The sequence below is a fragment of the Brugia malayi genome (genome assembly GCF_000002995.4).
Source record: "Brugia malayi strain FR3 genome assembly, contig: Bm_v4_Chr4_scaffold_001, whole genome shotgun sequence".
Lineage (NCBI taxonomy): Eukaryota > Metazoa > Nematoda > Chromadorea > Rhabditida > Onchocercidae > Brugia > Brugia malayi.
In genome coordinates this window covers 7,528,053-7,543,007 of record NW_025062478.1, presented here as the reverse complement: position 1 = coordinate 7,543,007, position 14,955 = coordinate 7,528,053, and the positions used below count along the sequence as shown (strand labels likewise).

The window sequence follows — 14,955 nt, the reverse complement described above, 5'->3', positions numbered from 1 at the left end:
GAAATCAATTAATATAAAAATGAAGAGCTCATACTATTCACTTCCACATAGTTTACGGAACTGAATGAATTTTTCTTTAACCACCCGACCCCATAGTTTACTGTGTTCTCTTGGACCTATAACACTCTCAAATTTTTAGTGTGATGTCTTGGACCTGTAAGACTCTCGAATTTTTTCTATAAAATATAATCATGGAAAATTAAAAATTCTGAGATGATTTCCGGAGAATTAGTTTACAAACATGGATCATTACAATGAAAGATAGGTCTGTTTCAGAAAATGGAAAATTTAACAATGCAGAAATAAAACAAATCATAATGAAAGAAATCAATAAAAAAAAGGAAGCAATTTTTATATGAAGAAAAAAAAAAAAAAAAAAACATATGATAGGCACTGTAAGGAAAAGGGAAAAAAAATGAAATAAAAGGACAGTAATAGTGCTAACATGCACAGTAAAAGCCACCCAATTAACAACCATCACAGTTTCAAGAGATCTATTTCAAAACGATATTCTACGAAAACCAATTTACTTTAAATTTATAAGTCCGAAACCTTCTTTACAGAACTTAAATTTAATCTCCAAAAGACTATGAAATCATCACCAGTTTTATTATGGACTAAACTAAGATTTAAAAAGAAATCCGCATAAGTACCATTTGAAAATTTTGCACGCAACCAATTTAAGTTGAGGCACACTGGCTGGAAAACGAACGAGATCCATACAAATAAAATGAACACAAGCAATTAGGTCAAAGTAACATCAAATATGCAACACTAACGTGAATAGTAATGAAATAACAACATACAACTATAATTTCATGTGGCAGCATAAAAAGTCACAACATCATTGACCTCCATATAAATAATTAAAAAAATTAAACAACATTTAAACAAATAGTATATTCGATTGTAAGTAAGCAATTACTTGGCTAATAGAAATTATCTAATGTGTAATTCTTTCCAACATTGTAAGTCTTACTTATTGAATAATCAGTTGTCTTTAGAGCAACTCACAGTTCTGTATTTTCCTCACTAATTTAAGCCTCAAGAACTGAAAGATAAAAGATGAACATATTATTTGTGCAAGAGATTGAGAAAGGGAACTTATAAATTAGTTTGTATATCGGTTACCTTATGAATGATATCTTGCACCTGTCTGGAATTATTATCCGGAGTTACCCGACGGTTGACGATATTTGATTGTGACTCGTTATTTGTTTGTTGCGATATCACTTCCGGTATTGATAATTCACCATCAATTTCTTCATAGTAACTACCACCGTCTTCACATAACTGTGTTGGTAAAGGTGAATGTTCGAAACGTTTTGAATGACGTATATCCACCTAATATGGAGCTCAGTAGAAAATATACAAAAAAAAAAAAAAGTAATTTAGCGAATTTCTTCATTAGTTCTGTGTTTTAATGCAAACAAGGAGAAATTTCAATGTTTTCTCCAAATTGAAGAATAAAAAAACCACCTTATTACAGCATCCCACATTTTTTAATGATGGTAGCATCATGTTGACAGTAGGTTCGATCGCATAGCGTTCATTATAATCGAGATGTTCACAACCTGGATGAGCTGCTAACTTTTTTTTACCAGATATCTGTAAATAAAGAAACAAAACATTTTCAATTTAAATTACATCAAAAATTTTTGCATTATTGCTACTGTTCAAGCAAAGTTCCATGGAAACTAAATTGGTGTAATTTTCATGTTGCTTTTCTTTTTTTATTTTTATCATTAGCATTACCACACAATATTTAACGCCTGAATTTAAACATTCTTTAGACAAATCCTTGTAAGAATCAAAATTGTTGAAATGGGAAAAATGAAAATGAATATAAAGATTTAAAACATGAAAAAATCTATTCAAATTGTCGTTTCTTTTATCTGAACGTACAGTGACAATGAGTGAGACTTTACTATGGCTTTCTAATGATAAAAAATGCAATTACATACGTCTTTATTTTCATTAATGTAATCCTCCTACAATTCTATTTTATAGTTTTATTAATTTTTGTTCAACAAATTCCTTCCACTTTTATATGAATAATTTATTAAAATACAAGAACTGATTGAATCAGAAACTCAAATATTGCACGAAGTTTCAAAAACAAACTCACTGTCTGAATTTTGTTTGTCACGTCTCGTTCAAAATAATTGATTTCGGCATCTAAGTTTGTGCATATGGACAAACATGGCTTTTGTTCGGAATATTTCGAAAGTATTCTTGAATTCCGGTCATTCTGGAAGGTTGGATCTAGTGAAGAAGTTCTCTTTGCTAATTTCTGTCGATAAAAAATAATAACGATAGACATTAGTGCCAGAATACAACACGAAGAAAGTAATATGAGTAACATGTCTCTGAAGTTCAATCCTCCATTTGAAGTCTGAAATATTGGTGACATAAAATTTAGGAGTAAAGCAGTGTAGTTATACTTATATAATACGAATGAAACTGTGTGAATAATTGACAGCTTCTATGTAGATTTAACCGTGTTTAAAAATTTTGAAAACTACTGTTAAGTCTGTAACTTCACTGCACAGTTATGGCTATCTGCACTTTTTCAACATAAATGATAACCTGTTGTTCGTTTTCGATTTTTACGACAAAAGTTCTGGTACGATTATAGTGTTGAAGTGGTTGACATTCTGATTGAAGATGTAAACAACTTTCGCCATAGAAACACGGTGGACATAGGCAACGAAAGCCTTGAAATGAGTCGACGCAGGTACCTCCGTTGCTACAAATGCGAGAATGACTGATACTAGTAAGATAAAATAAATCTGAATTGAAAACGAATTTTAGCGCTTTACTTATAAATGGTATTTAGTGACCAAGTAGTTAATATCTTGAATTTAAATCTTCTTTTGATCATAAAAAAAGCGTTAAAGAAAAATCCAGACAATACAAGAGCTTTTTTCTTATAACATGAATGTACCTGCACGAACTGCGATGACATCCAATTTCAGCAATTTTACAATTGCTTCCCCTAAATCCGATGCGACATTTACAATAGTATCCTCCACCTTCTATGTCAATACATTGGCCACCGTTCATACAGGGCTCATTTAAACAAGCACTGACAGAATCTTGACATAATGTACCGCTATATCCATCTGGACATTGGCATTTGTAATTATTCACTTCATCAATGCAACGGCCGCCATTCATACATGGATTGAGCTACAAATACTCCATTTTAAAAATCCATTTCGAATTTGAGCGAAATTTAAAATAACCATAAAACGCTCGCAAACCCTTGAGTGTTAGTTTCATTTAGATTTTAAATAATCCTCTAAAGCGGTAATAGTAATAGAAAAAGGAAAAGAAGAAAACGAAGTACATAACAAAGGACGAGGTAAAAAGAAAAAACGAGTATTAAAACAATTCTTTGAAATTAGCAATCAAGTAGTCAAACTTACCTGTGCACACTCATTGGAGTTTTCCTCACAGTGTCTTCCGGTGAAACCAAGTGGACAAAGACAGTCGTAGTCTCCGGCAACGTTTTTTTTAACACATTTCCCTCCTGAAGTACGTATCATACGTAAAAATTAGTCATTATTAGTAAATGTCCACACCGGTTACTTAAATCATTTTTTTGGAGTGGTTGGCTAAATCAACTTTACCAAAAAGCGCAACAATGAATTGAATAAGTGGCCTTGAAAGAAAGGAAATTCTATAATGTCCCCCATAATTCCAATTCAAAGATGACAGAAAAAAGTTGAAAATTACTTTAAAAAAGGAAAGAAAGCACGATGAGGAAAATAAAGGTAATACTTCGATACGATATCCCCATCAAACCAAGGTTAATTTGGTCAATATGGCAGCTCAGCATGATTTTTTTTCAGTTCAAAAATGAAAACAAAACAGTAGGTTGAGTAGTATGGGAGGTCCATGTAATGAAGCACTCTGTTAAATTCTCATCAACTAAACAACATAGAGCACGATTTTTTTAAATTAGAATTTTAGGAAAATTCCACAAATAACAGGTCCAGCAACAAACTTATTTTGTTACTAATTGCTTTTTTAATGTTAAAAGCATGAACATTTACAACAATACACTCTTCCTACACTCAGCAGGCGAACACGTCGGAAAACCTTTGTGCAATCCAACTAGCACTAGCAAGCGCTCCACCCTGCTGTGACTATAAATACTAACCGACAAATACTACACATAACCTGCAACCTGAACTGTATCGCGTATCACAGTGTTTTGAAAGACAGCAATTTTATGTCAATTTGTTGCATTTCGTTCATGGTAAGCAGTATCAAACCTAACCACTGGAATGGCTTTTATATTTACCCGTTAAGATTTTTTTTTTCAGAAAAAAAATTTCAGAAACTATAGGAATAAATTGACCATTAAAACAATGGACTTTATCACAAGGGTTGATCTCGATATCGCAGGTAGTACCAGTCCATCCTTGCAAACAAGTACACAGGAAGACTCCACCAATTTCCGCACAAGTAGCACCATTTTGACAGGGTGAATCTGAACACGAGGTAGCAGCAACTTGACAGTAGCGACCGGTAAAGCCCTTTGAACAGGTACAAATATAGGTGTTCCCAGGCATATCCTTAAGGCACAAAATCAAAACAGTATTTAACAAATAACATTGAAATCCTCACAAGCAGGCAACACATAATCAAAATTAATTTCTGCTGTTCTTCAAACAATCGATTCCTGAAATTTATAGATAAAAGTATACATACAGAACAAGTAGCCCCATTTAAGCATGGCTGTAATGAGCAGTTCTGTACACGTATTTCACAGTCCGTTCCTGTATATCCATCTGGACATTCGCATGTATACTGTCCGTGACCTGTATTCCTACATGTCGCATTATTTCTGCACGGATGATGTCGTGTGCAGTAATTCAAATCTATAAAATACTTCTTCTCTAAAACCACAAAATCAGTTGTTATTTTGAACTTTATTAAAAGAGTACTAATAGCAAGTACTGAGCATGGGTATATTAGTATATGATGTTTAGAAAATTCTTAAATTGAACACTATTTCCAACACTTCATGAATGTATTTGCTAAATATTCAATCATTAATAATCTAAAAAATAATCAAATTCTAAAATGTTTGGTGTGTTTGAAAATTATAAGTTCCGATTTGAACTACAGTAAACCTTGAAATACCTTCGTTGCAAAAATGTCCTCCCCAGCCTTCATCGCAAATACACTGATTGGGCGTTTTGCAGGTGCCGTGCTTGCAACCCGGATATCGCACACACTGCAAGCATAAGCATTCAACATTGAATATTTCTTGAATTTAGAAAAAATCACTTGTGTCTTTGAATTATATTATTTCTTCTTTTTCTGAGATTTCTGCGAAAACCTAAAAAACACACTTGATCGCAATTTGGTCCTGTCCATCCAGTTTTACAGCGACATGAATCAGGTCGATCGCAAGCACCATTGATGCAATTATCGCAACGTGCTGAAGCTTGAACGTATTGTTTACTGCATTTGAAAATAATTTTCAGTCAAACAACTACCAATCTCTTCATTAATCAAAACTTTCAACCCTTAATTTGGCTATCACGCGAGTGCGAAACAAGTGAAAACTGATGATATATTTTGATTCAGTCATAATTCGTCTATTAAAACGGCAAAAAAACTTTACTGAGAAAGTTGAAGAATGAAGGAATAATTCGAAGATAAACGGATCCAAGAAAGTTGTATAGCTTAAATCCATAGATTTTTGGAATTATTAGATTTGAAGTAAAAGCATTTTTTGATGTTCCAAGTTAAAGATTGCATTATTCTTGCTGTATTAATTATACTAGGTTAGAAAAGTAACGAAAAATAAACGCTGTAATTCAGGTTGGCTAAAATATTTCATAAATCGGAATGGAAGAAGAAAAAACACAAAAGTTTGCAAGTCGGAAACCATATGAAGAAAGGTTTTTTTATGCGCCTCTCTCTCTCTCTCAGACGATTCTGTACCTGGCAGTAGTGACCAGTCTTTTTTATTCATTTATATGATATTAATGACTCGTTTTCCTGATAGATGAGCAGATGGTCAGAAAAGCTAGAATGAAAAATCAAAGGAAAGAAAGAAACAAATACAATGGAAGATGGCCTTCGAAGCAATACTAATTGCTAACTATTCACACTACTTGCGTCAAAATTATGTAACACATGCACCTTTAAACCTTAGCTTGTTTTCTCTATATTAAAATGGCATTTACTAACTAAGAATTTATTGAAGAACAGCTATTTCTCTTAGCTAAATTCCACCTATTTGAATAAATTTTAATATCTTCTAACATTTGAGATAAATTACTAGCTATTAATAGGCTATGGCAAATTACTTCGAAAAAGGCAAGAAAATACGATCGCATTAATGACAGCGAGGATCTGCCAATCAGAAAAAGTACCTCAAATTTCAGATGAAAAAAACGGTAATTAGTTTAGTACATGACACTGAAAAACTTTAGTAAAATTCTAAGAACTAATACTTTTGCATGAAAGAAAGTAACATCAATGTTAATACGATCCTCGTTATTTGCGCATTAGTACAGTTAATAAACAAAAAGAATTATGAGAGGTAAACGAAGAATATAATGGTGGGTAAGGTACCCTTGAGAGGTGCTTCATATTCAGAAGAGCCAAAAAGAAGTGCGTTTAATTATATTATGCATATCAACAATGATCTACATTCCTACGAAAGCGAGTAAATAATAGCAATAGCATTCAATGCAATTTGCTTTTGATTCTAATTTGGGTACTGTTTACCAATCAATATCTCGGGTACTGTTTGCCAAAAACTAGAATAAAACTAAGTTCACTGTGAAGCTCAAGCTTGAAAAAAGAAACTAAAGTTTGCTTATTATAAAAAAAGTTAAAACGAAAAGGAATCATTGTTAACATAAAATAAGGATACTACATTTTGAGATGTGAAGCGCAATCTTATGCCATATTGTTTTGGTTAGTTAAGAATATGGTATGAGAAGCAATTATACAAGATGGTTTGTCTCAGGACCCACATAAACGGTTTTTTGATTCAAAATCGTTCCTTCCAAATTACCAACAATTTTATCTTCACAGATTTGCAGTAGTGCAATTTGTAGTAATTTGCATTAGTAGAATAATAAATGAACTTGTTATGTTATGTTCTATTGAATTCATAATTTCGCAAGGGTAATTGTGGAACGAACCAATGTCACAGCTTGATCCTTCCCAGCCAGGTGAACACGCTAATGACCCATTCGATGTACACTGGAAATGACCAACAGTACTAGACATCGGCTGACAAAATGTAAGACATCGTGGTCCATAATAATCATTAGCACATGTTATCCTGTAAGCGATCCTCATTCGAAAACCATTTGTACCAACAAGCGTTTCTTCAATCCAAGTTTTGCCCGAAGGTATACTTTCACGTTGAAAGCCATTATGAGACATTAACTTTTTCAAATCTGGAATTAGAAGGATGAAATTTCAGGAATTTGTCCACAAAATATCAAGGACTGATTCTAGTCTGAATGGCGTCACAAATTTTATTGTTCACTCAAGTCATTCAGATGCCTCAGTGCGACATTAATTTCTAAGTGTTATTGAGAGCTAATATCATGAATAACTATATGTTTATCTCTGTACGCATTAATCTCTTACAAAGTACATAAGGTAAAGGGAAAGGAAATGAAAATGGAGCGTAGGAGAGAGATAGATTATTAAGATTTGACAACAGAAAAAAAAGTAATGAACCGCAAAGATTCACTGCTGATATAACTAACTGAGCTAAGGTCATCAAAAAGATGCCGTAATTGATAAAGAGGTGGAAAAGTAGAGACTTAGTAAATTAATCCGGAATAAACAGTTGCACTGCTCACTTCCACAGCTAAATAATTTCACACCTTGTTGCTGATTTTCTATATGTAAAATGCAGAGATAAAAGAGTAGCTAAAGGGATAAATAGAAAGATTTGATAAAAAACATTTGAAAAAAAATTACAGAAAAGTAAACGTACTTCCAGTGGTTCTCCATGCTTCCGTTATTAACGTAAACGATTCCTAAAATTAAAGATTCAACATTATGAATAAACATGTTCCTCGACCATTCATCCATTCTGGCTCAAAAGAAAATAAACTAATTTAACCGAATAGTTCCACATAAATCTTAAAACTTGTATTTATTGACCAATCAATTTAACAAAATAAGGCCAACACTTCTGCGGTTCATAGGATTGAGCATACTTTCACACATATAAATACATTAGACACTCTCACAATATATGTAGAATGTTTCCCCTTCATGAGATTCATGCAAAGCACATCAAATGTCTGCACCTCTCAGTTTTGTTTTTGCCCGTCATACTATTTCTGCCAAAACTTTGCACTATACAAATGCATTTACTAGAAACCCGTGAGAAAGAACCTTGGAAGACGTTAGTGTGATAGAGTGATGTTGAAAGGATATAGATGAAGCATGAAAGAGCAACAGTTTTGCTGTCACCCTCACCCCTCGAAAATCTCATAAAAAAAAGGGAAGCACGAAAAGAACATAATACATGCATAACACCTAACAGCGAACGTGTTGAAACAGTAATGGTTGTTGGGAAGATATTGTTGTTTCACGCGGTAATGTCAACAATCCATACTTTCTCATAGGAAGAAATTGGAGTATTTCTTAACTCTAATTATATTGGTGTCTCATTGAAAGTACCTCGTGCGGTGAAACAAATTGCAGCGAAAATACGGTGGAAATTTACTGCATATCCGGTGTATTGAAACAGTTCACAACTGTCATCTATTCCAGTCAATTTCCTCGACAACTAATGATCTTCTAATGGTTATCATAAACTATCTCATTTTTTACACTGTCATTAACTCATTTGCAGTATTTTAAAATTTTTGATATATAGAAACTGTTGCTTATGAGCTCCATGACACTCACAGATTAAAAGTATGGTAAGTGCACATTATATTCATGCAGGAGTAAATGAGATATCCTTTTTGAATTTTCACAATAAAAAAAGTCACCATCATCAAACGACACCTTCCACTTCAACTTTATGTGATTTACCTCTTCCTTCCCATAATTCATGTTGGAGTAATCGATGGAATATCATCTCAAAACTAAATGATGGATGTATTCTTTCATACGCTCTTAAAAACTTTTTCCCAATACCACTCAGGCAAAAGGTTTACTTTCAGTCGGCACTAAAAAGGAAAAAAGTAAATAAGCACATACTGGCCAACCAAACTGGAATTCAATCTTTGTTCCGTTACGTAACCGTTCCGCATCAAGTGTCACTTCACCAAATGTACATTCGCCATTATAGCTAATGCGTTTTTCAAAATGCTTCAGACAAATCCTTAATTCAGGACGAAACTCCTCTTTCGAGCCAACTGTCAACGAAACCAATCGTATTTCGAACGATCCTGCACAAGAACACTGCAAAAAAAAAACCCAATAATTGGTTGATTTGAAAAGATTTAGGAAATTTCCTGATTTAAAAATCTTTGGGAAAAACAGACACAAATTTTTAGTCGTTTTCCACACAACTGAATAAAGCAATCGCTTTCTGATCAAGAAAATACTTATATTATCAGTGATTATGATTAAACATCCCCTCTTTTACATCTTTTCGCCTAATCAATGGCTCAATGTTTTGTTTCCGATGCCGCAATGGCATAAGTAATACTTTAAGCAATCCTTCTGTATGTTATTTTGCAGAGAATTCTTCGTGCAATAGAACTTATACAATAACGTGTAACACGTGAACGTTAGCACGTACAATTAAATGCTTAATGGACAGTTCAACAAATAAAAAAATTTGTTAAACAATGAATGTAGCAGTAAACAATAAAAACGTGCTAGATTCAATGCATTACAAAAGATGTCAAGTAATATCGACGAAAATCCTTGAGAAATAGCAAATTTAAATGATTATTAAGCTAACCAAGGGAATAATTAAATTTAAATCTTAAATTCAAAAGCACCTTACCAAACGAAGAATATTGTATCCCATAATCATAATATAGATTGGCGATACGCGATAATGGAGCATTCTGGTGCTGCGAACGAACTCGCAGTGCGTCTTTTTTTGTTGCTGCTTTTTAACCTTCAGGTTCAACCCAGTCAAAAATGCAAGAACTACTCAAATATATTCCAAAAAGAAAATATGTTGCGAACCCAACAAAGTGTCGGTGAATTGAAGCACTTCTAGTCGTCTATTTATAATTATATTTATATATAATTTTCTTAAGTCTACTCTATTCTGAAGTCTGAATGTCCAATGCGTAATAGTTAGTGACAGTGTCCCATTGCATTCCAGTGTGTAACTCTGAAATTTAGTCAACTCATGGAAGATATGAAGGAAATTTCGCACATTCCAAGGCAAACATTGAACGAACAGTGGTAGATCGCTTGGGAAAAATTCGAAAATGAAAAAAAAATTTCTAAAGTTTAAAGTACAAAAAAGTATTTCTCTGAAACATATGATGGTTTCAGAGCTGAACTATAAGACCGCTTTTACTGTTACTTCATTTCTACTTAAAGCCATTGATGAGCTAACTTTATTGTAAATATCTATGGAATTGAGGAATTGAATATCGCAATGGAAAAATCTATACCAATGCAATAACTCTGTGATAAATCTATTCTTCCACCAAGATCTTTTTTCTAATTCAGGAAAATTTAGAGGTTTAAATTGGATAAATGAAATTGAGAAATTAAATTAAGCAAAAGAAGAAAAAAATTCTAAAGAAGGAAAAATTCCATCATAAATTTTAATGCACTTTTGTTGTTGATATTAGAGACATGAAATTTTCGTTGAAAGTTTTTGAAACTTTTTCCTAAATTTTTTGATGTATTGGTCAACTGTGTTTTCTCTATATACTAATTAATACTAATTATAATTTCGCTGGACATATTTCTTTGTTGAACAAAAAAGATGTAAAACATCTCACATTTGAATAAGATGGAAGGAAAAGAAAAAAAAAAAAAACTAAATATGGTTTTCAATTCTTCATGCTACAAATTTAGTGTAGAGGTCTCATAAAATTATAATAAAAAGAACAACTCCTATTCCTTATGTTAACACTGAGAGAGAATTCAACTTAATGAAGTAAAAAGATTCGTTTTTCCTTTATCAGAGATTGAAAGAATAAAACAGTTGGCATAAAGAATAAGCTTAGCCAAAACGCTGAAAGGACACAACTATGGCAATGTTACTGAGAAATGCCAAATTAAAAACACAGCAAAGTTATATTTGATAAATAATCAAAACGGATGGTCAGCTACTCAAATTTCATGTTAAAGTTCATCTTACTAGAACTGAACTGGGTAAGATAAAAATTGAATATTACAAATTAGTTGAGATACAAAATATATAAAATTCAAGATTTATGCAAAATAGGAGCAAGACATTCATGACATAAGGAAAAAAAATTTTTTTTTCTTCTTTTTTTTAAAAAAATTCGAAACGCATATCAAATTCTGCAGAAATTATAGAAATTCCATGAAATTTAATTAAGTAAACGTTGAAATTTCAGCAATTCCTTTGAAAGTCGATAAAAGTTTTTATGACAAAGTGCACAAAAAGAAATGAAAATAAAGTTTTAATATCATTTCTGTTTATCATGGAATAATAACCTTACTAAATTATCAATTCATCAACTCGTTTCTCCGTCTTTCGGAAGATCGGATATTCTCTACGTGCTATATCTCAAAAAAAAAAAAAACGCAGCAAAATTTCACGATAACAGGAGGGATATTTTCTATGTATACATGAACGTTTTCATTCTGTCTAGAAAAAATTTCGGGAATGAGCGGGAAAGAGTACGGACTTCTATGGCGAACTTCTAAATTGGCAAGAGAAATTGAAGTGACAATTGAGAAGAAGGAGGGATTAGTAAATGAGAAATAAGATGAATCTGAATCTTGTGGATATTATCCTGCCCCGACATCACCTTAAATGAAAGATATAATGACTTGATAAGTGAGACATTTCATGATGAAAGTGGAAACCAATTAAGCACTCAAAAATGAACTAAATGAAATATCGAGTGATTTAGAAAGTAGTAAAGGGATAATTTGATTATAAGTAAATACACCACCTTATCAGGAGAGAGATACAGGATAGTGTGGCATAGTGCCCCACGCGTCCGTATTTGCCCATCTCCAGGACTGTTCACCAATAATACATGCACGCCACGCCTTCGGGAAAATACCGCCCGCCTCTGTGGCAGGAAATGTAAACGTATGGAGAGGGCCGTGGAGGGAGAGGAGTGAAAAGAGGCGTTCATACTGTGTTTGCACTCAGGGCAAAACGACAGATGGCCGTTGGGAACCATTTTTCTTCTTCCTTCCCTTACTGAACCTGAAATCCACTCGTGACCTTACCGCTGCAACGGAGTGGGAAGAAACGCTTTCAGGTCATACTGATACTGGAATGAGGACTACAAAAAATGGATATATCTCTTCAACTTTATCGTCCTCTCCACTCTCTCTCTCTCTCTCTCTCTCTCTCTCTGTACATATCGCTAATGATCAAATTCTTTCCCTGTTATCATGATGATCGACCAATCATATCATTAAGTTCCTTATAAAAAATCACCCAAATGACGCAAAACTTTCAAATTATTCCTTAAACTGTGCTAAGAAATTCAAAATTTTGTTGCGCAGTTTAATTTGAAAAAGGAACAAACATATTAAATACATTGTGCAAAAAATGTAATCAACAACCGTTATCCGTTATCATCAGAAATATTAAATGATACACCGGGAAGATCGAAGATACATTTTGCTGTCATTCCTAAAATTAGAATTTTCTGGTGTACTGGCAACAGATCATGCATTAAGAAGAATACCGATCAAAAACCAACGATCAAACTAGCTCGATATTGAAAGTAGATCTGATAGAATTTGAGTACTTGTAAGTCTCATGCATACTTTTAACAGAAATCTAAGTGAAGGAAAATTCCAGAACTATACATCCCTCGGAATTCAGTATGTGATTCAAAAGACCTGTCTATATAAAACAAAGGTCGCGTTGCTGAAATTCGACAGCTCAGCTTTTTAGTTTAGGAATATATTACAGAAAAGGTCATACTTACAAATGAACAATAACAAAAACGGGAAGATCAAAGACAAGCATTCAATTTGATTAAGATGACTTAATCAATGATATCGGTATTTCACTTTCGTCTGTGTCAAATTGAAACAGATCAGTGACTGATACTTCATCACACTCCTATCTTATTTTCTCATCATTCAACTTTTCCACCAGATTCTTCCTCATTTACACGGTACCGATGTATTGATGGCTGACTCATTTCATCAGATGCAGTGAAATGAGGACTGAGGTCGTGGTGGTTCATAAATTTCTTCTGAATCAGTCCTCTTTTTTCTCTAATTGTTTGTTGATTCATTTATTTGATATTAGCGAACTTAATTGCTAGCCGCCTACTAACCAATTAAAAGGATTGTTTTTATATTATGTCATTTCAAATGCATGTAAGACCAAAATATGAAAGGTTAGCCTAGCATCATAGTCGAACTCTGATTGGAACTTAAAGGAAATGCTGTTTTTTAAAGTTTCAGAAAAATTCAAAACAAATTTGAAAGAGATATATGGGTTTTGAAATTGTATCATGCAAAAGAATGTTGCTCCAATATTCAAATTCCTCTAATTAAAAAAGGATTTGCTTCCTTACGCGACATTTTGGCGCACTGGCAGAATTATGTAACTTCAAAAGAAAAGCCGCATGCAGTATCTGTTCACCAGATTAGCATACTCGTTATACGTTAATCGCAGTTTTGAATTGCACAGCAATATTCAAGATTAATTGTAATTAAGTTGACAGAATCAAGTATCGTTGTGGAGTTTGACCGTGACCCATGTGGAAAATTTGAAACCATTCCATCTTGTGCTGTCTTTCATTTGCCTAATGGTTATTGTTTTTAACATTCCTAAAAGACTATTCAGGGTATAAAGTAGTCAAATGCTTTTGAAAGTTATCTGTGGCATAAACTATGGTAAAACAATGGAACCAAGACCAACTCTGCAGATTTTTTTGATATAAGAGATCGAGAATGTTTGATTAATCAAAATACTGAATATTGATCCTGCCAATATTTGTAGCTAATATATACATATATGGTATGTTATGAGCATTGCTTCTCGATTATTTAAACTAAATTGAGACAGAAGCTAAAATTCCAGCATAGCCATACACACAACTGATATAACCGAGAGCACCACATCGAGCAGACAAACACATCATCATGCTTATACGATTGAGTTAATTACAATGGCCCAAGTGCAAAGTGCACAGTTGAATGAAATTAATGATGGCTTTGTGGGACGAAATTAATCATTGGATAATTTTCATTTTTTAGCGATTCATACAAAAAATTAGAAAAACGGATGGATAATGAAACATTTGGAATAAAAATGAGTTAATTTTAATATTTTGATTTGTAGTCACGTGAAACATATTGAAAATATATCTACGACAGTAGAAGAACTTCAGCGATACGGCATGACAACTAAATCCTCAATTATCTCATCAACGACACTGTTTTTATCGATTTGCATGTCCGAGTAATCTCTTTGACATCACTACTCTTCAATAATCTCCTTCCGAAAATTGGATAGCAAATTGAAAGAGGAAAGAATGAGATTTTAATTTCCTCAAAAAAATTTTAGGTGGGCGAAAAGTTTGCTAGCAAGGAACAATAAAGCTTGAATGTTTACTACTTAGTGAAAAAATTACTGACTTGAAATCTATTTTTAATATTTACATGAAGATTCCTAAATTTTTGATGCATCGTTAACTTCAAAATTCAATCGATTTGAAATTTTGATTTAATGTAGTGTGAAACAGAATAACTCGCTGTTTACGAAAATATTATAAATATGGAATTATTATTTAACTTTAAAGTTAAAAAAAGAATTCCTATTGCATGATTCAAATGCAAATG

At 32.9% G+C, this 14,955-nt stretch overlaps 1 protein-coding gene across 2 annotated transcripts; it reads right to left on the bottom strand.

The window, feature by feature from the left end:
- Nucleotides 1-1,104: 1,104 nt before the first annotated feature.
- Bm7108 (EGF-like domain containing protein) lies at nucleotides 1,105-10,036 on the bottom strand (the record flags this gene model as incomplete). 2 transcript variants are annotated; one of them, XM_043082025.1, is made up of 14 exons in its annotated part: nucleotides 1,105-1,344; nucleotides 1,480-1,608; nucleotides 2,129-2,395; nucleotides 2,590-2,749; nucleotides 2,948-3,192; nucleotides 3,432-3,535; nucleotides 4,370-4,586; nucleotides 4,723-4,892; nucleotides 5,158-5,251; nucleotides 5,370-5,464; nucleotides 7,182-7,442; nucleotides 7,994-8,036; nucleotides 9,217-9,420; nucleotides 9,974-10,036. In XM_043082025.1, 14 exons carry the CDS (start codon nucleotides 10,034-10,036, stop codon nucleotides 1,105-1,107), a joined length of 2,292 nt encoding a protein of 763 aa, XP_042937959.1. The 2 variants fall into 2 exon arrangements, with proteins under 2 accessions (XP_042937959.1, XP_042937960.1); XM_043082026.1 differs by having other exon boundaries at nucleotides 5,370-5,458.
- Nucleotides 10,037-14,955: the final 4,919 nt, after the last annotated feature.